Consider the following 23,816-nt stretch of genomic DNA (forward strand, 5'->3'; position numbering starts at 1 on the left):
TTGCAAAGAGGCTCTTTTCAGCCCAAGACGTGTCTTCTGGCTGAGGTGGAGCAGCAAACAGCAACTTTACCCCTCACCCCCAAGTCAAAGCGCGTAACACCGAAAACTTCATTCAGCCCTCAATTCTAATGCTATGAGAAAGAGGGAGAAACGCTTCTCTCTCCGCCCCCCCCCCGCCCGTTTCTCCATGCATTATCTTACATACGTACTTCTAAAGCAGGGGTCAGCAAACTTTTTCATCAGGGGGCCAGTCCACTGTCCCTCAGACCTTGTGGGGGGCCAGACTATATTTGGAAGGGAAAAAAATATGAACGAATTCCTATGCCTCACAAATAACCCAGAGATGCATTTTAAATAAAAGGACACATTCTACTCATGTAAAAACACGCTGATTCCCGGACCGTCCGCCTACCCATGCTCTAAAGTATCACCTCATGCTCTCTTTGCATATTTTTGTCCTTGTACTAAAGTATCACCTCATGCTCTCTTTGCATATTTTTGTCCTTGTACTTAAAAAAAATAAATACACAATATTTTAAATTATATATTTCACCATCTGAATCGAGACTCCTGAAGTAGCTGATCAAAATGTTTTCAATTCATAGAATCACAGAATCTTAGAGTTGGAAGGGACCCAAGGGTCATCTAGTCCAACCCTGCAATGCAGGAATCTCAGCTAAAGCATACGTGACAGATGGCCAGCCAACCACCAAGAAAGGACAGTCCACCACCGCCCGAGGGAGTCTGTTCCACTGCTGAGCAGCTCTTACTGTCAGAAAGTTTTTACAAATGTTTAGTCAGAATCTCAGAGTCAGGATTCAAGATAAAGATTGGAGATCTGGGCCCAAACTAGCAAAATGAGTTTCAATAGGGACAAATCTCAGGTTTTACACTTAGGCAGGAGGAACCAGCTGCACAAATATAAAACAGGGAACACCTGGATTGCTAGTAATATGTGTGAAAAGGATCTAGGGGTCTTGGTAGACCACAAGCTTAACATGAGCCCACCGTGTGATACAGTGGCAAAAATGCTAAGGCTGTTCTAGGCTGCATCAACAGAAGTCTAGTGTCCAGATCAGGAGTCAGCAAACTTTTTCAGCAGGGGGCCAGTCCACTGTCCCTCAGACCTTGCGGGGGGCCAGACTATATTTTGGGGGGGAAACAAAAACAAATTCATATGCCCCACAAATAACCCAGAGATGCATTTTGTATAAAAGCACACATTCTACTCATGTAAAAACACGCTCAGACTGTTCACAGGCCGGACTGAGAAGGCAATTGGACCAGATCTGGCCCCTGGGCCTTAGTTTGCCTATCCATGGTCCAGATCAAGGGAAATCCAAGTACTACCCTATTCTACCTTGGTCAGACCTCACCTGGAATACTGTGTTCAGTTCTGGGCACCACAATTTAAGAAGGGTATTGACAAGCTGGACCATGTGCAAAGGAGCACTGCAAACCAACTTAGCAGCTGCAGCTTTGTCCAGTCTCTTTGACTCCCTGTCAGGAATCTGTTTACTTCTGTTTACAGACTTTTAGGCTTCAAAGGATATAAAAATGGGGTCATTATTTTTTTTTTAAGGAAAACCATATTTGTGGACCATTTAGGAAGTTAGTGAACTTCTTGGGGAAGAAGAAGGTAGAGGTAAGGATCCCCACCTCAGGCGGTGCTAAGCAAATTCAGCAACGAGAATTTTTTTAAACTCTGTTATTAAAATAATTTATTAAAACTCAATTAAAAGTACATCAGGGTGCTTAGTCTGCATGCTTTATTGTGTCGCACATGTGTGTAAAGTGGGGGCAGAGAAAGATTGACAGAACTGGGGTTTTTCTGGGTTTTTGCGGTGCACGGGGTAGGCTTACGTTTTGTGCATGTGTTGTGGGTATTGGCGATTGCAAAGAGGAAGGTTGCATTAAATAAAGTCTGTGAAAATGCTGGTTCTGGGTGCACTGCCGGAGCCCTGTGAGCCATACATGCCAAAGTCTCTTACTTCCAGAATATTTTAACGGCACATATGAGGATGACACCGATGGCGAACATCTCGTGCTTCTTAATGAAGAAGAACACCAGTTCCTTCGCTATGTAGATGACGTGTATGAAGATGAAGCAATACAGGAACAAGGTGAACTGGTCCTGAGGTAACAGGAAATGATGGCTTCCCCCAGAAGGCTGTGGAGAGAGCAAAGGGAAAAGGTGTGAAGTTCCAGCCATGTTGCTGCAGGTCACCAAAAGTCTCGCTGAACAAAGATGCACTCTCTCCTTTGCAAGCGCCAGTACCGTAATTCCCGCATTACACTCCCATAGTGAAACCCTCCTGCGCTATTTATTGGAGGATGGATGGCGGCTAACAGATTGAGGCTGAATCCTGACAAGACAGAAGTACTGTTTTGGGGGGACAGGAGGCGGGCAGGTGTGGAGGACTCCCTGGAACTGAATGGGGTAACTATGCCCCTGAAGGACCAGGTGCGCAGCCTGGGAGTCATTTTGGACTCACAGCTGTCCATGGAGGTGCAGGTCAATTCTGAGTCCAGGGCAGCTGTTTACCAGCTCCGTCTGGTACGCAGGCTGAGACCCTACCTGCCTGCAGACTGTCTTGCCAGAGTGGCGCATGCTCTGGTTATCTCCCGCTTGGACTACTGCAATGCGCTCTACGTGGGGCTACCTTTGAAGGTGACCCGAAAACTGCAACTAATCCAGAATGCGGCAGCTAGACTGGTGACTGGGAGTGGCTGCCAAGACCACATAACACCGGTCTTGAAAGACCTTCATTGGCTCCCAGTACGTTTCCGAGCACAATTCAAAGTGTTGGTGCTGACCTTTAAAGCCCTAAACGACCTCGATCCAGTATATCTGAAGGAGCGTCTCCACCCCCATCATTCTACCCCCACACTGAGGTCCAGCGCTGAGGGCCTTCTGGCGGTTCCCTCACTGCGAGAAGCCAAGTTACAGGGAACCAAGTAGAGGGCCTTCTCGGTAGTGGCAGCCGCCCTGTGGAATGCCCTCCCACCAGATGTCAAAGAGAAAAACAACTACCAAACTTTTAGATGACAACTGAAGGCAGCCCTGTTTAGGGAAGCTTTTAATGTTTGATCCATTACTGTATTTTAATATTGTGTTGGAAGCCACCCAGAGTGGCTGGGGAAACCCAGCCAGATAGGCGGGGAATAAATAATAAATTGTTGTTGTTGTTGTTAATATTATTATTATGCTGCCTCAGCCAGCTGCCTAACTTGCAGAAATGTTCGCAGTAGCAGAACGTGCTCTCTATGGCTGCAAAATTTGGGTTTATGTTCAACGTAGTTTGCATTATATTCTGATTCATTGTTTCCGAGCTGAATCCACTCACCGAGTCTCCATTGCAACACACCCTTGTCTAGTTCTTCCCCGATAGCACAATCCTTGTTCTGAATCCTTCACGCTATGCATTAAAGCCTATTTATTCAGTGCACATTGGAAGCAGAAGGCTTCCCGCAAAGAATCCTGGGGACTGCAGTCCCCCCTCAAAGAACCATCATTTCCAGTGCCCTTATCAAACTACAGTTCCCATGATTCTTTGGGGGAAGTCACGGTCTTTGAATGGCTAGTGTGGATCTGCCTTTTGTTTCTCTCTCTTCAGGAGTTCTCCTGTCGTTTCCTGCCTTCACATACGGACCTCAAGTCAACACCCAGCCCATGCTGTTGGAAGTGGGTGAGACAAATTGCCTTCTCCAGATGACACACCTATTTCCTACCCATTTTGGACCATTTGCCTGCGATTGTCTTAACAAAAGATGAAACTGGCATGCCTGGGTCCTGACCATGAGGAAACCTTTTCCATTCATTCTGGTTCCCAGCCTCTTTCAAAGGAATGGGACACCTATGTCCACCAGGAACATTGCATAATGATCAGTGTGTTCTGCTCTCAGGAAGAAATTAACCATTATCTGCCTTCAGTCCCTGAGCAGTATTACAAATTACTCTTCCCGAGAGCTTTCCAAGCCAGCAATGTCTTGCCATCTGTTCAAGTTCAGAGCACTTTTCTACTTGATTATTTCAAGGGTGGCCCCTTTCACTAGCTGAGTCATTTGATATTAGTCAGGTTGGCAAAGTTTTAATTATATGAACCCATTGGCAGTGACCTTGAGAGTTGACAAACAGGAAATGCACCAGCCTCTGTGGGGGGTTTGGGGGGTGGGGTTTGGGGGTGGGCAGTGACTTTATTTTTATTTGCTTGTTTTTGGATTGTGAAGGGCAGTAGCCATAATCATTCCTGCTCTATCTGCTGGCCAACCAAGTGGCTCCGTTTTCCTGTAGTTTCTCAGTTCTCAAACTGAATTGGGAACTTGTGGTGAGTGACTGGAATCTATGAGGAATTCAATCTCTGGAAGCAGGAGGGGGAGAAAGAAGCTACTAAGGGTCAAATTTACCGGTACATGTTGCATGAGATCTGTCGCTGGAATTCTCTCTCAAAAACCAAAACTAGCAAGTTGCTAGCAGTAGAGAAGGATGTTGAACTCTTTCCCTTTGCTGTTTACTTGATCAAACTATTGCCCCCCCCCCCACTGTTGTTTCCCCTGGGAAGGAAAAATGCTACAAATACAGCAAAGAGCAGCCTTGGGAGGGAATTTTGATCTGGAAAAGACCTCAGGGTAGGGGAAAGAAATCTTTCCATGCTGCTGTGAGCAATTTCACATCCTACCCCCTTCTCCCTGGCTGCCTTTCAGGTTTTTGGGGTTGTTGTTTCTGAAAGTGTCAAGAGATTATGGTCCCTTTGCAAAATGCAGTTTGGCCATCAATTCAACTTCCTCAGAACAGCCACGTGGGCCCTGTTCCTGGCTGTGGAAGTAGGGTAGAGTCTCATAAGAGGACAGGGCTGTGGCACCTTTATATAGAAAAGGAAACCTCAACAGGGGTTAGTAAAGGTAAAGGGACCCCTGACCATTAGGTCCAGTTGCGGACGACTCTGGGGTTGCAGCGCTCATCTCCCTTTATTGGCTGAAGGAGCCGGCGTACAGCTTCCGGGTCATGTGGCCAGCATGACTAAGCCGCTTCTGGTGAACCAGAGCAGCACACGGAAACGCCGTTTACCTTCCTGCCGGAGCGGTACCTGCTTATCTACTTGCACTGGTGTGCTTTCGAACTGCTAGGTTGGCAGGAGCAGGGACCAAGGAATGGGAGCTCACCCTATTGCGGGGATTCGAACTGCCAACCTTCTGATCGACAAGCCCTAGGCTCTGTGGTTTAACCCACACCACCCGCGTCCCTTCAGGGGACATAGCTATTAAATGCGCTGAAAGCCCTGCACTGCTTTGTACCTGCCAGAGAAAATACAACACAGAAATGGTAAAAAAAACAACGGTTGTTTTTTTTTAAAAAAATCTACAGTGGTACCTTGGGTTAAGTACTTAATTCATTCCGGAGGTCCGTACTTAACGTGAAACTGTTCTTAACCTGAAGCACCACTTTAGCTAATGGGGCCTCCTGCTGCTGCCGTGCCACCGGAGCACAATTTCGGGTTCTCATCCTGAGGCAAAGTTCTTAACCTGAAGCACTATTTCTGGACTAGCGGCGTCTGTAACCTGAAGCATATGTAACCTGAGGTACCACTGTACAGAAAATGCAAGTTGGATCGTGGCCTGTATCTTCTTCCGTCTTCTTCCTCTGCTTTTCTCACCTCCACCTGCCAGCCCTTACCTGTGCCGTTGACAGTGCCTGCTGGCGCATGGCTTCCATCTTCTCCTCATGCTGCCGCTGCTTCTCCTTGTCTTCGTAGCGGTACCTGGTCATGGTGAGCTCCATATCTAGGCGCATCTTCTCCAGCTGAGTCGCCAGGGCGCGGGCCTGCTTGTTGCTTGGCTGCTCCATCTGGACCCAGGTGTCAATCTCCCCCTCCGTGTTGGCCAGGCCGCGGTGCAGGTTCTCCAGCTCCACCTGCGGCTTCATCCTCAGCTGTGCCTCTTCGTCTCGGATGTCCAGAGGGTCCGTCACATCGTTAGGGGTGCAGGGCGGCTCGGTCAGGTCGTCGGGGGCCGACGTTGGCTCAGTCACATTGTCGGCAGCAGACGAGACATTTTCAGGGTTGTCCTCCTAGCACGGAAAGGGCATCTAACCTGCTTTTGATGTCACAAGCCCATCACCTTCCTCCCCCATTTTCCAAGAACAAAATTGCAATTTGTTCGTCGTTTTTGCTTTGAAATAAAAATAAGTGGGTATATAAAATATAAACCAATAAACACACAATATAGCGCTTTAAATGTTTTTTTTAAAAAGCAAGCAGCTCTCATGAAGCATCGTAGGAAAGGCAAGACTAATGACTTAACCAGAGTTTGATTTTCTGGTACCTACACCTTTCATGCTAATCTCTAAGCTGGCAGGTAGCCAGGCTCACTGCATGGGTGAAGAACTAACCATGACTTCTTTTTAAATGCTCCATCTTCACCCCTTGCCACTTTTGAAATTGGGGTTTGACCTCACAACTTGCTCAGCTTGGAAATTGTACCTAAGTTGGCTAACAGGCTGCATACTGAAAAGCAATTTAGGTAGCTGATGCAGAACATCCTATATCCCCTCACCGCAAGAGAAAAATGAGGGAGTATACAACTTCTTATTGCACATTCATCATGATGCTCTAGAAGTGATGGTTCTATGCAAGCCCACTTTCAATGCCAATTGTGCCTGCAAAAGTTTTGGGGTGGCTGTGATGGACAGGCCCTGGGTCTGTCTCCTGGCATCCCAAGAACCAGTGAGAGCTGGTGGGACCAACAGTCAATCAGCAAAGAGTGAAATCCTAGAAGGACCTGAGGGGGTGTTGCTGGTTAGAACAGTGATAGCCATTCTAGATCTATCTGAGAATTGGTTTGATAAAGAGTGCTGTTTAAAAATTTCTGTATAAAGAGGGTGTATCTTTAAGTTTTGTGCCTCACATGGGAAACCATCAAGCATTAAACAGGCAGACAGTTTTGTTCCCTCCTCACACTTTGAAACTCTAGGTGGGATGTGAGTGGACACTGAGAAGCTTCACAGAACTATAATGCTATTGGTAAACACAGGCGCTACCATAAAATAGTTAATTATAGACTTCTATTGTGTGAATATGGGCTGCTGCCGGTAGCTTTATCTATTAACACTCCTATAATATTGGTCACACTACCCAGCACTCAACTTCAGTGAGGGTGTCTGTCACAATGGTGACACAACTTATTTTCCAATCAGTGCATATCGCACAATTTTCTGCTGAAATCACAGTTGGTTGTTGTTTTTTTAACACCCAAAAGAGTTCTGGTTTATTTTTGTCCCATTTTTATTGTATTTGTAGCACCTGCAGACAGCAATAATGTGGTAGCACTGGGGAAGCATTGCAGAACAAACTAAAGCAGGATAAATCCATCACTAGTCCACTACTGTTGTGCCCAGAATGCACCGACAATAAAACACCAGTGTGGCTGGGCCTCTTCTTAAAATTGAGTAGCTCTCATTGCGGTCAGTGCTTGGATAGAAGGCTCCTTCAGAGCCCTGTCCAAACAGCTCTGAGCTTCCTGAAGGAAGAGCAAGACAAAGGATAATGGAGGAACAACCATTCTTACCATAAGCGACTGAAGCTCAAGGCAGTAGGCGTGTGAATAACAGGGCAGCCTTTCGTTTCACTAGGCTCTCACTGTCCCATGATGCACTTCTGCAACCCGCCACCCCAGACAATATAAAAAGCAAAGCCAGACTTAACAGAGCCAACTGCCAAACTGATGTCATAGATGCCTCACTATGACATCACAGCCCGCCTGTTGCTACAACTGGCTCATCACTCAGTAGTAGAGAACCTGATTTCCATACTCTGAATGCTGAGCAAATGGCAAAAGGAAGTGGGTTTTAGCCTAAAAGCCTCATTTATAGTGTCTATTGTAATGCTGGGCTGCATCTACACAGCTATAAAAAAATGTTCTGAAATTGCTTAAAAAAACCTTTTTAAAGCTCACAATGTAAAATTTCATAAAGTTCCAATTTCAGCTCTACAGCGCCATCTGGTGCCACAGTGTTCTAACACATTTATAACTTTTGGTTTTCTTTTTTTTACTAATGTAGCTGAGTCCCAGATTGGTATATAAACATGGCGGCTGTGTCTGCGAAATACCCTAATATTTATATGGTGGAGGTTTTGTGTTCTGTCTTATCCTTCTTTTCTATCATCCCAACCTATCATCCCAGTGATAAAAATGAGCAGGCCTATTGGATTGCCACCATAAACTATAACTTTTCATCATTTCAGAAAAAAATAGATCTGTTACCTGATTAAAGGAATCTTATTCGATTAACTGTGTAAGTTTTAATTGTATATGAATATAAACAGTAGTTCTAGCGCAACATGCACTTCTCCCCCTGTCTTAGCCCACAAGATGATGCATGTGTTCAGTTGTTTTATATTTATTTAAAGCATTTTAATCTTGCTTGTTGGAAAAGAAAAGCTCTCAGAATAGCTACGAGATGTTTGCGATAAGGCGGTCCCTGCCCTCAGACGTGCAATCTTTCGTGAGCCCCTCCATCTTATGCTCAGGTAATATATACTGTATGTATAAATAATTCCATATATCCTAAAGACATGTAACCATGGGAAGCTGCCTTTTACTCATACTACTACTACCGCTAATAATAATAATTTATTATTTATACCCCGCCCATCTGGCTGGGTTTCCCCAGCCACTTTGGGTGGCTTCCAGCAAAATATTAAAATACAATAATTAAGCAAATATTAAAAGCTTCCCTAAACAGGGCTTCCTTCAGATGTCTTCTAAAAGTCAGGTAGTTGTTTATTTCTTTGACATCTGGTGGAAAGCCATTCCACAGGTTGGGTGCCATTACCAAGAAGGCCCTCTGCCTGGTTCCCTGTAACTTTGCTTCTCGCAGTGAGGGAACTGCCAGAAGGCCCTCGGAGCTGCACCTCTGTGTTAGGGCTGAACGAAGGGAGTGGAGATGCTCCTTCTGGTATACTGGGCCGAGGCCGTTTAGGGTTTTAAAGGTCAGCACAATTGGTCCATCCAATTCTGTATTGTCTGCCCAGGCTGCCTGTTGAGGCACTCCAGGCTTCTAGGCAAAGTTCTCTCCCAGTCCTATGTGGAGATGCCAGGGATTGAATGTGGGACCTTCCACATGGCAAACAGATGCTCCACCACTGAGCCCCAGCCCTTCCCCTAGTTTTGCCACACCACTATCTTTAACTCACACATGAGTATGCTGGATAGTACAGGAAGTACATCTGATGATGGTTCCTCAGATTGGGTATGGTTGTGTTCTTGTGGTCTGAAAGCTGAGCGCAACTGGCTGTTGGGCTACGTGTTTCCTCCTCCTCCTTGAAAAAGTTGGCTACCACCCCATATATCTTTTGGAACAATGGCCACTGCTTCCTTTTTCTGATCCCAGTCTCCTCCCCTCATTGCCTTTGTGATCTGCGGGCACAAAGCAGCCAGCTGTATGTGTAACGGACAGTCTGTGTCTTGAATGGAGTTGTTGCCTTATTCATTCACGACAGACCAGGCGGCCAGGAGGACAACAAGCCCCTTTGTCAGGAGATCTAGCCAAAGGCATGCTGACCGTCTCCACTGACTTCATATTTATCTGGTCTCCTCTCCTCCTCATCTGTGAGTTAAACAATGTGATGCTTTGTCTCCGAGTTGTGAGCGAGCAACTTTTCCTTCCCTTACTGGAACTTCGGCGAACTTATTTATTTATTTATTTACTTACTTACTTATTTATTTATCCGCCCCAATTAAGCCGCGCACGTCTCGCCAAAGAATGAATGAGAAAATGTTATTGAACGGTGAATGCTGGAAGGGAAAGTCTCTGTCTCTCTGTGTGGCCTGTTTTAAAGGACTGTGAGCGCAGACAGGTGGAGTTCCACTTCTCCTTTTTAAGTCATTTTTAAAAAGCCTTGAAAAATATGTTTCAGCTAGAGACAGCTGTGGAGAGGGAGAAGAGTGTTTACTAAGAGATTAGGAATTTGCCTTATACTGAATCAGACCATTGGTCCATCTAGGCCAGTATTTTCAACAATGGCTATCAGCAGCTCTCCATGGTTTCTAGTCCCACAATCAATCTCTCTCTCTCTCTCTCTCTCTCTCTCTCTCTCTCTCTCTCTCACACACACACACACACACACACACACACACACAGAACGATTTCCCTATGGAAACAGAGGCACATATTTACCGTATTTTTCGCTCTATAAGATGCACCAGACCACAAGACACACCTAGTTTTTGGAGGAGGAAAGCCAGAAAAAAAATATTCTGAATCTCAGAAGCCAGAACAGCAAGAGGGATCGCTGCGCAGTGATAGCAGCAATCCCTGTTGCTGTTCTGGCTTCTGGGATAGCTGCGCAGCCAGCATTTGCTCCATAAGATGCACACACATTTCCCCTTACTTTTTAGGAGGGAAAAAGTGAGTCTTATAGAGCAAAAAATACAGTAATTCTTACTAACTCCACCCAAGTTTCACCTCCCATTTTCTTAAACCTTTTTATATATACAGTATATAAATGAAGTTTTCTAAAAGCAACAACAAACTCCTCTCCAACAGCCTTTGTGTGACCCGACTGCGTAAAAGGCAAAAAGAACTCCGTAATCTCAGCAGAAGAACACAGAGCCTAGGACTTGCCGATCAGAAGGTCGGCGGTTCGAATCCCCACAATGGGGTGAGCTCCCATTGCTTGGTCCCTGCTCCTGCCAACCTAGCAGTTCGAAAGCACACCAGTGCAAGTAGATAAATAGGTACCGCTCCGGCAGAAAGGTAAACGGCGTTTCCGTGCGCTGCTCTGGTTCGCCAGAAGTTGCTTAGTCATGCTGGCCACATGACCCAGAAGCTGTACGCCGGCTCCCTCGGCCAGTAAAGTGAGATGAGCGCCGCAACCCCAGAGTCGGTCACGACTGGACCTAATGGTCAGGGGTCCCTTTACCTTTACCTTTACTTTCCATGTAGGCATGCACTGTGAAATAAATAGCAACCTGATTCTCCATTATGGCAGAGATGGAGAGCCTTAATTCAAAGTGCTGGTTTTGATTGATAAAGCCATACGTGGCTCAGGATTGTGGTACTTCAAGGACCACGTCTCCTGACATGAACTGACCAACGCCTGTGATAATAATCTGAGGCCCTTCTTTGTGGGCTCACTCGATGGGAGGTTCAGAAAGTGGCAGCACAGGAACAGGCCTTTTCCACGGTGGCCCCCCACTTGTGAAATGCTCTCCGCAAGGAGGTACACCTGGCACCATCTTTATCTAGTTAGGCAAACACTTCTCTCTGTACCCAAGCTTCTGGCTCTTACTTTATAGCTCTTTTGATGTATTCTTAGACTTCTATTTTTGCTCGTGATTGGTTTTTAATGCAAATCGTTTTGGTCGCTGTGTGAGAAAAACGACTAACAAATAAAAATAAAAATAACCACCCTTCAGATGTTGTTGGACCACAGCTCCCATCATCCCATCATCATAAACGGCCTCAGCCCAGTATACCTGAAGGAGCGTCTCGTTCTGCCCAGACGCTGAGGTCCAGTCCTGAGGGCCTTCTGGCGGTTCCCTCACTGTGAGAAGCAAAGCTACAGGGAACCAGGCAGTGGGCCTTCTCGGTAGTGGCGCCTGCCCTGTGGAACGCCCTCCCACCACATGTCAAAGAGAAAAACAACTACCTGACATTTAGAAGACATCCGAAGGCAGCCCTGTTTAGGGAAGTTCTTAATGTGTGACATTTTAATGTATTTTTAATCTTTGTTGGACGCCGCCCAGAGTGGCTGGGGAAACCAAGCCAGATGGGCAGGGTACAAATAATAAATTATTATTATTATTATTATTATATCCCTGAACATGGGTAATGCTGGCTGGGGCTGATGGTAGTTGGAGCCAAGCAACATCTGGAGGGCCAAAGGCTTCCCATCACTGGATTATGACACCTCCTGACCCAGACGAGCTCAAATAGTATCCATACAGTCCGGCAGAGCCTGTATTACTTCTGCAGCATAGTTGTGGTACTATGTACATGCCAAAAGCACCTGTAGACTGCGTTAAACTCCCAGAGCTCAAGCTTGAGCTGGGAGATGAACCAGGATTTGAGTCTAATGGTCTAACACTTCTATCTTCTCAGGGCTGGCCCTAGGAGAAATACAACCCCTGGGACGAAATGCTTTCAGCACCTCTGTTCCCTGCCTCCCATGGCCAGTTTTACAGTGTTGCCAAGTGGTATGGCTTGCTCAGGACAGCAAAACTTATTGTCCTGCTGTGCTCAAGCTTCCCTAGAAATGTTCATGAAAAGGACCCCAAACAGGCATGCTGAGTTGGGCCCAACAATGGAGGGTCTGTTGCGCATGCATGATGTCACACGTGCGACGCCCTGGTCCCCCCCATTGGGCCATGCCTGCCGGGATGTGCGGGTGCCTGCCGAGATGCTCTGGCGATCGCGGTGGGGGGCACAGATGGAGTGCCAGCAGATGCCTAGGGGCAGTGGGGGATGGCAGCACTCTCAGTATTGGGGGGGGGGTCAGCCCACTGCCATGAAATGTTGAGGGGGCAGAAGCCCTTCCTGCCCCCTATAGCCAGCGCCCCGACCCAAAGTTAGCTCTCAGTAATTTTGCTCTAGCTCACAGCAGGCAATACACTCAGCAAACATCAAGTCACCAAGCTCAATCCTGTTTTCTCTTCGGCGTGGCCCTTGGCACAAGCTCCCAACTCGCCTACCCATAAAACCAGACCTGTATTTGCTGAATTGACTCTATGCGAGTACTGTCAACCCCCGATTTGCACAGGGATTGCGTTCCAGGTCATTGTGCACATCGCTGGAGCAGACATAAGTCTACTACCCCTGTCCCCATTCCGCCCTCTTCTGGGTCCAAAAATGGCATGCACATGTACGGTTGCTCATGCTTTGAGCTCGTGCAAAATGGTCGTTCCCTGTACACATCTCATGGAGGAAAACACAAGGCAGAGAGTCTAGCGTGTTTTATCAAAGTATAATATACTACAGGCAATGCAGAGCAGAGGTTCAAAGTTATAAGGGAGAGACATTCTGTGTGTATTTGCTGATAGCCCAGCCTATGGAAGGAAGGAAGCCAATAGACAGGGCACAGGTTCCTCATTCAGACTGTGGAAGAAAGAAAAAGAGTTGCATGAACAGGATTCGGAAGACAGAGAGTCAAACCTAGTCCCTTTCATAGCTGTCAAGCGTCCCTTATTTGGCGGGACAGTCCCTTATCCCAGTGCCATGTCCCGCTGCTGTCCCTTATTGATGAGGCTTTGTTTGGCTGCTGGCTTGGCTTTCTGCCTTTGGCTCGGAGGGGCTCAGAAGTCAAACATACCTGTGCCCGGAAAATCCCTTATTTTGGCTGCTGATCCCTTATTTTCGAGGCTGCTGGTCCCTTATTTTCAAATCTGTAAGTTGACAGCTATGGTCCCTTTCAAATTTCCATTCAGGGGTTAAACCCACCAATGCCCAAGCCCAGTGACCAGCAGTGAAGTACCAATAAGCCTAGAAACATTCAGGAGCACCAGTGGAATGTCACCCATAAAATGATGGCTCCTGTGCTGATTAGATCACAGGTATCTGATGGTGTATTTGATGTTTTGACATAGGCCCTACAGCAGGGGTAGGAACCCAGGGTTCCTCCAAATGTTGCCCAACTACCACTGAACAGAAAATTGTAAACTTGGAAGGCAGTACCATCAAACTACCTCCAACACTCTTAACTACATTATCTCATCTTCCCATTTTCTCTCATTTCTGAGGTGTGTGGGGGATTATAGTTAATTTTTAAAATCAGTACTATATGCCACCATTTGCCGATAAGGTGCGAGGGCAGCGTGCATCTATAAAAATATAAAAGCAATGCCATAAAATGAAGGTCAAATTATAGTAAAAACAGTTCTGTAACTCTAAGATACCAGAGGAAAAGGCTGCGTTAACTGGAGACCAATGCAGATGTTTGTTTTTTCCCACATTCATGTTGATTTGTGCTCATGATGCTACTGGGATGGTCACACAGACCCTGCTTTCAATACCGTTTGTGCCTACAAAAATTTCCAAGCAGTCACATTGGTTCATTTCTGATTAGTGCCGATCCCTCAGCTTCCTGCTCACGTCCTGTAACTTTTTTATATAGCGCAAGCGTTCTGGTTTATTTCTGCCTGGCTTTTGTCATGCTGTAGTCCCGCCAGACTGAAATAAAGTGACAGCACTGTGGGAACATCAGAAAACAAACTAGAGCAGGATAAAACCCCACCACTTGGGAGCTGTCACTGTGTCAATAACTTGTTGTGGAATCCGCCTGCAATAAAGCACCCATCTGGAGGAGCCTGTATTTGTCAAAGGATATTATTTGCATTTTACAGTCCTTTCCACAAGAGCAGGTAAGAGGCGAGCCAGAGCGAAAGGGTCTCTGTGTACAAGAGGGCTAGAAAAAGGCTTGCAATCCAGTATGACCACAACCTCCCTTCTTATCTCCCGGTATCCCCTTTACCTCCTTGGGTGTTGCCTGTTGCTGACGCAGCTGTTCCATCTTCTCCTCATGCTGCCGCTGCCTCTCATTCTCTTCATGCTCGTATTTGAGCCTCGTTAGCTCAAACTCCATCCTCCTCTTCTCCAGCTCGGTCTCGATGGCTATGTCCAACCTGCTGCTCGACCACTCTGACTCTGCTCCGCTCACCACAATGCGGGGCACCTGCAGACCCAGGTGCTCAGTCACCTCGTCGGTCTTCTGTTCCGGTGGCACTGGCGGCCTACCTGCCTCCAGGATCTTCTCCAGCGGTTGTTCAGGCTTCAGGCCTTCCTGTTGCCCACTAGGCTCAGAGTGGGACTTCTTTTCAGTCACATCTGGCAAGTAGACTTCCATGGCCAGCTGTAGTTCTATCCTCATCTTCCCCACCTCACCAAAGGTCTCAGAAAACAACTCAGTTGCAGCTTCCGCCTTGCTCCCCGTCGCCTTCGGACCCAGCACTCGGATATTCCCTTGCCGCAGGCGCAGCTTCTCCATGGTTTCCTCGTGCTGCCGCTGCTTCTCCTTGTCCTCGTACATTTTCCGCTCGTGCTGCCGCTGCCGCTCGTTCTCCTCGGAGATTTGCTTCAGCTTGGCCAGCTCAAATTCCATGCGCATCTTCTCCAGCTCAATTTCCGTGATGGGGTCCAACTTGCTACCCAGCTGCTCCTCGTCCCCTTGGCCAGGCGTTCTGCATGGCAAGTGCTGGCGTATGTTCTCCATCTTCTCTTCATGTTGCCGCTGCTTGTCGTTCTCCTCGTGCTGGCGCTTCAGAAGGGTCAGCTCAAAGTCTAAGCGCATCTTCTCCATTTCGCTATCGGCTCCCTGGGTCTGCTTGGCGTTCTTCTGCTCCTGCTCCTTGGCTCCTTGGCCGTCCTTGTCCTCTCTGTGCTCATCCTTCTCCTCTTTGGCAACCGCGTCTAACGGCATAGGGCTGCTGGCGGCTTCTAGCTGCCTTCTGGTCGCTAACGGTGTTCGTTGGTCTCCATTAGCGAGCGCGTCAGTCACAATCGCGGGGATGGCTGGGGACCCTGAACTGTTGGCATCCTGAAACAGATTGTGGGTGGGGAAGGGAGAAGTCACACACGCTTTTCTGAGAAGACATCATCAACAAATATCACATTGGGGGCGGGAAAGTTAAGGGGGAAAAATTCAACTGGTTTTAATGCACGAGTGTCAGGCTTTGGGGAATCGACCTCCTCCCCTGTAGCCATAAATGAGCAGATCAAACAAAAGGGAATTTTTACCAGTTTCTTTATTAAACACAGCAAATGACAAAAGAAAGGGTCTGCCCAGAATGGCGGTGCTCACAATTAAGGCTTACACCCCTTTCATTCCTATTAATCTACATAACTCCTATGTTTTGTAATCTGAGTTTGTAGACTCTGCACTTTCTGTTCTGAGACTTTCTGAGCTCTTCTTGACCTTGAGAAGAGTGGATAAATGCTGTCCAATGACTGTGAATCTGTTAATCCTCTCTCTCCCAGTGTTTTTTCTGCTAGCTGTTCCCCATCCAGTATTTCCCAGCTTCTGCCTTCTGAACTGTGCCCCTCTGTAAACCACTGTTCCAAATCTATACTGTCTTCCCGCTCCTGGGAAGATTCAGGAGCAGGGGGAGGGGGTGGCTCCCACGATTCCTCCTCAGTGCAAAACTCCTCAGCACGGTCCGTGACAGCAAGGCCAAAATGGCTGTGTTGCACAAAAGGGCCCCACTCCACAGCAACTTGGAGCAAGGCTCTTAGTTTGGCTGCCCCTGTTCTGTGGAACAGCATCCCCATCCAAATATGAAGGCACCCACTATCTTCACTTTCCCAAATGCTCCAACTTTTTGGAACAAAATCCAGGATATCCACACCCACCATGCTGCCCTGCCCCACCTCTCACAGCTCACACTACTTGTCCTCACCCTCCCAACACTCATCGCTTGCTTGTGCTACTCACCCTCACTCTTGATGCTCTCGCCCGGCGCTCTGGCATTCAGCAGAGTCATGCCAGATAACTGGTCTGGAAGGCGCTTTGGCACGACTCTGCTGACAATTGCCAGAGTGAGTGTCTCTTTGACTGAAAAACAGGACATTCTGAGATTGAAACAGAAGTCAGGATTGGCTTTTGGATACAGGATGTCCCACTAAAAATGGGACAGTTGGCTTTCCAGAAACAACGGAAGACATCTTTTTTTCCTAACAAGATTCACAGCTGAATGGATGGGACTCTGCTGTGGGTGCCTACTTCATACTGAAAGACGTACATTGGCTCCCAGTACGTTTCCAAGCATAAGTCAAAGTGTTGGTGCTGACCTTTAAAGCCCTAAATGGCCTCAGTCCTGTATACCTGAAGGAGCATCTCCACCCCCATCGTTCTGCCCAGACACTGAGGTCCATTGCCGAGGGCCTTCTGGCAGTTCCCTCACTGCAAGAAGTGAGGTAACAGAGAACCAGGCAGAGGGCCTTCTCAGCAGTAGCACCTGCCCTGTGGAATGCCCTCCCATCCGATGTCAAGGAAATAAACTACTATCTGACTTTAAGAAGATATCTGAAGACAGCCCTGTATAGGGAAGTTTTTAAATGTTTCATTACATTTCTCTGTATGTTGGAAGCCACCCAGAGTGGTGGGGTACAAATATTTTATTATTATTAAATTTTATCTGCTGTTATTTTTATGTTGTTTTCAGCTGTCCCTCCCCCCTCTGTATTGTATTTTGCACATTACCTTGAGACATGTGCCAAAATTTTGTTGTTGGCACCCATCTGTCTCGAGAGGGATGTGAAAGTGTGTCAGAATAGTGAAATGGCATGGGAAGTTTAGATGACATGGGAAGATAAGGCAAATTCATGGAGAATAAGCTATCGATGGCTAGATGGCTATGAGTCACGATAGGGATATGCTATCTGTAAGGTCTATCATCCGGAGACAGCTGTTGACCTCATATCCTGCTTGCAAGCCTTCCAGAGGTTGACCACTGTAGGAAACAGGATGCTAAATTAGCTAGGCCTTTGGTCTGATCCAGCAGAGTTCTTATTTTCTTAGCTTAGGTGGGTATATCTTTGGCCCAATGAAGGACAAGATAGGAAGAGGAGGAGGAGGAGAAAATAAGGGGATTGCATATCAACAGAGTCAAAAATCATCAAATGTCAAGAAGATCAAGGAACAAGAGGAGGCCAATTGACTTCTCATCCATTCCTGCTGCAATGCAGGAATCTCAACTCAAGCATCCATGACAGATGGATATCCAACCTCTCCCTAAAAACCTGCAAGGAAGGAAAGTCCACCACTTCCCGAGAGAGTTTGTCCCACTATTGAGCAGCTCTTAACGGTCAGAAAGTTCTTTCTGATGTTTAGTTGGATTCCCCTTTCTTGTAAGTTGAAGTCACTAATTTGGATCCTACCCTACGGAGCAGGAGAAAACAAGCTTGCTCCATCTTCCATGTGACAGCCCTTTCAATATTTGAAGATGGCTGTATAAACTGTTCAAACTAACAAACAAACTGCATCAGCATTCTTGAGTGTTTTTCTAGGGTAGGGTGCATGGAGATAAAATACTCTGCTTTTAATTTCACATTTAATTATTTATAATGCTAATATCCCACCTTTCCTCCATGAAGCTTAAGGTGGTATTCATTGTTCCCCATCCTACCCTTTTATATGTATATATAAAAGAATCCTCTCAGCAGCTCTGTGGCGTAGGTCAGTGTTTCCCAACCTTGGGCCTCCAGCTGTTTTTGGACTACAACTCCCATCATCCCTAGCTAGCAAGACCAGTGGTCAGGGATGATGGGAATTGTAGTTCAAAAACAGCTGGAGGCCCAAGTTTGGGAAACACTGGCGTAGGTTAAGCTGAGAGAAAGTGACTGGCCCATTAGGCTCACTTTGCGAGCGAGAGACCCAGGTTCAAATCGCTGGGCTGGGCTTGGGCCAGCTCTTAGTTCTCAGCCTAGCCTACTACACAGGGTTGTTGTGAGAATAAAATGCAGGAGGGAGAGAAAAATAATTGTATGGTGCTTGGGAAGAAAGGTGAGATATAAATGAAATAAAAAGAAAAAGGAATGAGAGTGACGGATCTTACCATGGCGAAACTGGCCCCAGGGAGACAAGAATCTTAACCACGGCACATGCAGAGATATAATTTCCCCCTCAATCGGACCCCAGCTGCCCCACTTTGCAAAACCAGGCCATGCAAATCCACATTCCAGGCCAACTGCCGTGATGATGTCACGAGATTCCGCACTCGGCTTCTTCCTCACCCTCCCAAGCGACTCCGGCAAGAAACACATTCAGCTGCTAACAATTTGGCCCAGAGCTCCTTCAGCTGCTCATTAGTAGAGCATGTGGGCGAATCTGGTCAATTTCATCTTCTCTCAGTTTCTCATTTTTTTCTAGTCTTAGGGCCCATTTTTAAAAATTAATTTTCAATTACAAAAATTCAATATGCACCATATTATATTGACACCAAATAGCAATACCAACTCAAATACAAATCAATTACATAGCCAATTATAAATTTTGGGTGGCTTCCCACGTGCTGTACTTCAAGGTCTTATTCCCTTTAATTCTGCCTCAAGACTGTCACTCAACCCAAATACAATCCATTCTTGATAAAATCACTTATACCACAGCTACAATAATTAACTTCAATTCGCATTAACAAATATAATAATTTGTAGATTCCACATTTCCATGTCAGTTTGCAAATTCTTTAAATAAAAAAAAAACCTCTTGTGAAAATTGGTTGGCATTTGAGGGTGAAATGCACACAATATGCAATTTTGTGTGCATTATAATTATTATGTTTCCCTCTCAAAAGTGAAACTGAAAGCAACTTACACACACACACACACACACACACACAACAAATCCAAGCCTGCTAAAAGATAACCAGAAAATTAAGATCTAAAGATATGGGTCTATATGAACATTTTTGCTCGGCACTTGAAAAGAAATAGTGATGATACTAAGCAGGCTACCCTGTACACATTTTTTGCAAGCAATTTCCCTTAATATAATATTTTGCTGTACACTTTGTCCTAGCACATGTGGTTTTGCACACATTATTTGACTGTAGAAGCGAACCGCAAAACTCAGAGACATGAGCATTTGGAAGGGTTTGTTTTGGTTCAGGTTTTGTTTCAAGAAGTGCGAATTGGGTCGATTCGTCTTTCAATGAAAACTAAATTGATTTTCTCCCCCAGACCCATAAAAGCCCCCAGGCTGAATCCCTAGTGCATCTCTTGCTTAAAAGGCCATGGAGGAAATCCCTTCGTGAGACCCCGGGGAGCTGTTGTCCATCTCAAGACTGCTGGGCTAGAGGAGACCAATGGTCTCATTCCACATGAAGCAGCAAACCTAAGTTCTTGAGACCCTCTGCTGGAAACCTGATGCAAAGCGAGGTGACCTTTTCAACATCTTTGAGAAGATGTGAGCAGCCACCCAAGCCCAGAACACTTTGTCGTTAGTATAGGGTTGCTGTCTTGTCCTCTAGCACTTCAACCTGTGACTTTTTAAGAGCAGTGTGATCAGCAAACACTCACAAGTTACCATTCTTCTCTGCTTAAGAAGCTTCTCTTGCAGATTTTTGTAGGTCAGCCTTCTCTTTTACACACACACACACACACACACACACACACACACACACACAGTTTCCAAAAAATATACAACATATTTTATCTTATACAATATTTTGGACTTCCATCAACCACATCTGAAGATTTTTCAGTCTTCATCACTTAATCTGCATTTCATTAGTTTCACTATTACTTTTAATAGTCCTTCACTAATAATTCTCTTCATACTTTTCTCTGCCATATTTCACATAATCCTCCTTACAAAACTTCTTATAGTCCTACTAGCATAATCTGTTGATTACACTTGCATTTCAAATAATTCACATATTTACTCCAGTCCTCTGAGAATCTCTGATCCCGCAGGTTTCGAATCCTTCCTGTCATTTTATCTAATTCTGCATAGTCCATTAATTTCGTCTGCCTTTCTTCTTTCGTCGGTAGTTCTTCTTGTTTCCATTTCTGTGCCAATAATACTCTTATTACCGTTGTTGCATATAAAAACAGTTTACTATCCTGTCTGTTAATATCCTCCCCTACATTGCCAAGTAGAAATGCTTCTGTTTTTTTTTAATAAATGTATATTTCAAGATCTTTTTCATCTCATTATATATCATTTCCCAGAAGCTTTTCACTTTCTTACATTCCCACCACTGTTGGTTTCTGCTCTGTTCACTGTGCAGCGAAAGGCTTGTCACAAGACAATGTTTACATTCCACAGTCTGTACTGTTGGTTTTCCCACGGGAAAGGGAGGCTGGATGTGACGTACACTGGTTTCCTGTTTTTCACTGTTCTCACAGTGTGATTCTCTCTGTGCTTCAGAGGAGAGAGGATGCATTTCTGCTCCGGCAGAGGCAAAAATGTTTTTCTGTAATCTACCAGCTTTGAAATGTAAATAAAGCAATATAGAGTATGAGCACATATTCCTCATCATTCCGCTGTGCACGGACACTGCTAAAATCAACATTCTTGGTTATGGGCCCAGGCAGACGCAGTCATCTGATGCCGGCAAAAGGATCGGAATGCAGAAGGTCGGATCGGACGCTATCTGCTCTGCGCGTCAAGATGATTGATGAGGTATGTGCTACTGCTCCGGGCAGCCTGCCAGCTTCTAATTAATGGCTTTATGGCTGGACTTTGAACTTTTATGTCCGTTTGCCGGGAACAGGCAGCGGCTATGCTGGGGAAATCGAAAGTAACTTTTGCTGCTTTTGGGCTGAAGCAGCTGCAGATAACAGTGACGCAGCATGATTTAGGGCAGCAGAGAGAAAGCACTTTTGAACTTGCCTTTGGAATGAGGCTTGAAGCAGCACAGACGCAGCTTATATAAAGCAGTTTATTTTAACAAGCTGCATAAGATGGCTAGCTGCAGAAGGCTGGCTGATGCAAGTGGGGAATCTGATGCCAATCAGCCACATGCTCAGCTCAGAGTAGCCTGTGATACTGCCGTGATTCAGAATGAAGCAGATTGCCAGGGTGATAGCTGCATGGAAAAGGGGGAGTCTTCACAGACGTCATCCCAGAGTGCAGTGGAACCACCAGATGGCGCTAAAGCTTTGAAGGCAGTGAAATGCTACTCGTGTGGACGTCTAGGCCATATGAAGAGGGAATGCAAATATCCCAGGGCCAAGACAGAGCAGCGCAGCGAAAGCTCATCGCGTGGAAAAGGCCAGAGCAAAGGCAAAGGTCCGGTGTCCAGGACAACGCAGCACAAAGCAATGGTCTCACGCTTCACTCCAAAAGTTGCAGAGGTCCAGAAGACGTCTAGATCTTTCTTTGTTGTTGATTCAGCGGCAACCCATCACATGTGCAACGATAAGCGACTGTTCGTGTCTTTTACACCGCAGGAAGGTGCGATTCACCAGGCGGATGACCACACAATTCCCAGTAAAGGCTACGGAACTGTTGTTCTTCACAGTTTGGACTTATCGATACAGAATGTACTTTATGTTCCAGATGCCAAACATAATCTGCTCAGCGTTGGACAGCTGAATGAGTGGAACATTGACGTTTCCTTTAAGAACAAAAGGTGCATCATCACAAAGAAAAATGATTATGTATTGTATGCTGAATATGTTGATTGTTTGTATGTTTTGTATTATGATGATGTTGTGCAGGATGACACTTGTTGCATTGCAGGTTCTAACAAAAGTTTGCATGCAGAATGTATTCATGATTTTCATCGAAAATTTGGACATTTGCATTTTGAGGCAGTATCTAAAATGCCTGCCTTGGTTGAAGGTATGACTATTAAACCCTGCAGGTACCACATGAAGTGCAAGGCATGCGCAGCAAACAAGGTGAAAATGGCTGCGAAAGGTAAGGTGTCTAGTAGGCAAGCTACAGAACCATACCAAATTGTTCATGCTGATTTGGTTGGACCACTAGCGCCCTCTTTGGGTGGAAATAGGTACTTCATGGTTCTCATTGATGCATTTTCCAGGTATATTTATGTGTACAATCTCAAGCAGAAATCAGAGGCTTTTCATAGGTTCAAGGAATTCTGTGCTTGGTTGGAAAATGTGCAAGGTAAGAAGGTAAAGACTCTTTTCAGTGATCGCGGAGGGGAATTCACTTCTCAGCAGTTTGAAGCTTTTCTGTCTGAGAAAGGAATTCAACACAATTTGTCTAGTCCTCGCTCGCCATGGCAGAATGGACTTGCGGAACGAGCAAATCAGACATTGCTTCAAGGGTTAAAAACCTTGCTACATGATGCAAATCTTCCAGAGAGTTATTGGGCCGAAGCTCTCTCATGTTTCACTTACAGTTATAATCGCAGGTTATCTTCAGCGATTGGTTGTACCCCCTATGAGAAGATGTTTGGCAAGAAGCCATACATCAAACACATGAGAATTTTTGGTTCTGACATGTGGGTTCACTCACCACAAAACTCCAAGTTAGACAAGCGTGGTTTGCATGGTATCTTTCTAGGTTATGAGAAAGGTTCTTACAGAATAAGGATGACTGACTCTAAGACCATTAAGCTCACAAGAAGTGTTGAGTACAATGCCAAGTGGGGGGAGAATGTGAGAATTTTCCAATGTTATCCTGATGACAGTGATGAGACTGAGGATAGTCAAAAGCAGCCACAGCAACCCACACCCACTGATGAAAGTTCTGATTCTGAGTCTGAAACTGAATCAGGTGATTCAGAGGATTTCAAGAGTGCGAAAGCCTCTATGCGACCCTCTGAAAGTTCTGATCAAGAATTGGAGGAACCATTGTTCACAATAGGTCGCTTTTCTCCTAAGAAGGAAGAGAAGAGTGTTGAAGACCTAAGGCTAATTCGCAGGTCACAAAGAGCCACAAAAGGCAGACCTCCAAAGAGATTTGCTGATGAGTTTGCTAAGATAGCAGTAACAGCTGTTAAAAGCTCCAAGAAGGTATTTGAACCTTCAAGTTTCCAAGAAATCCAGGATTTGGATTCAAAGGAAGCTGAGCCATGGTTAAATGCCATGAAGGCTGAGCTTGATTCCTTGGAAAGGAACAAAACATGGGAACTTGTTCCAGTAGTTCCAGGAATGAAACTGCTAGGAAGCAAATGGGTCTTCAAAGCGAAGACTGATCAAAATGGCAAGATAGTCAGACACAAAGCCAGATTGGTAGCCAGAGGTTTTGCACAGGTACCAGGTGAAGACTATCACGAGACCTACTCACCCACAGTAAGGTATGAGAGCATTAGGCTTATGCTCAAGCTAGCTGCAGAGGAGAATCTACACATTAGTCACCACGATGTGAATACAGCTTTTCTGTACGGATCTCTAAATGAATCACTTTATA

General features: G+C 45.8%; 1 protein-coding gene across 1 annotated transcript; it reads right to left on the reverse strand.

Annotated features, from left to right (window-relative positions):
* Positions 1-1,746: 1,746 nt before the first annotated feature.
* On the reverse strand, positions 1,747-18,689 carry LOC307213418 (uncharacterized protein). The gene is made up of 4 exons (XM_079971289.1): positions 18,544-18,689; positions 14,466-15,527; positions 5,675-6,067; positions 1,747-2,170 (listed from the first exon to the last, which is right to left on the reverse strand). The coding sequence occupies exons 1-4, from the start codon at positions 18,544-18,546 to the stop codon at positions 1,988-1,990; spliced, it is 1,641 nt and encodes a 546-aa protein (XP_079827415.1). The 5' UTR covers positions 18,547-18,689; the 3' UTR covers positions 1,747-1,987.
* Between the last annotated feature and the right edge of the window lie 5,127 nt (positions 18,690-23,816).

This window comes from Podarcis cretensis (genome assembly GCF_951804945.1).
Source record: "Podarcis cretensis genome assembly, chromosome: 3".
NCBI lineage: Eukaryota > Metazoa > Chordata > Lepidosauria > Squamata > Lacertidae > Podarcis > Podarcis cretensis.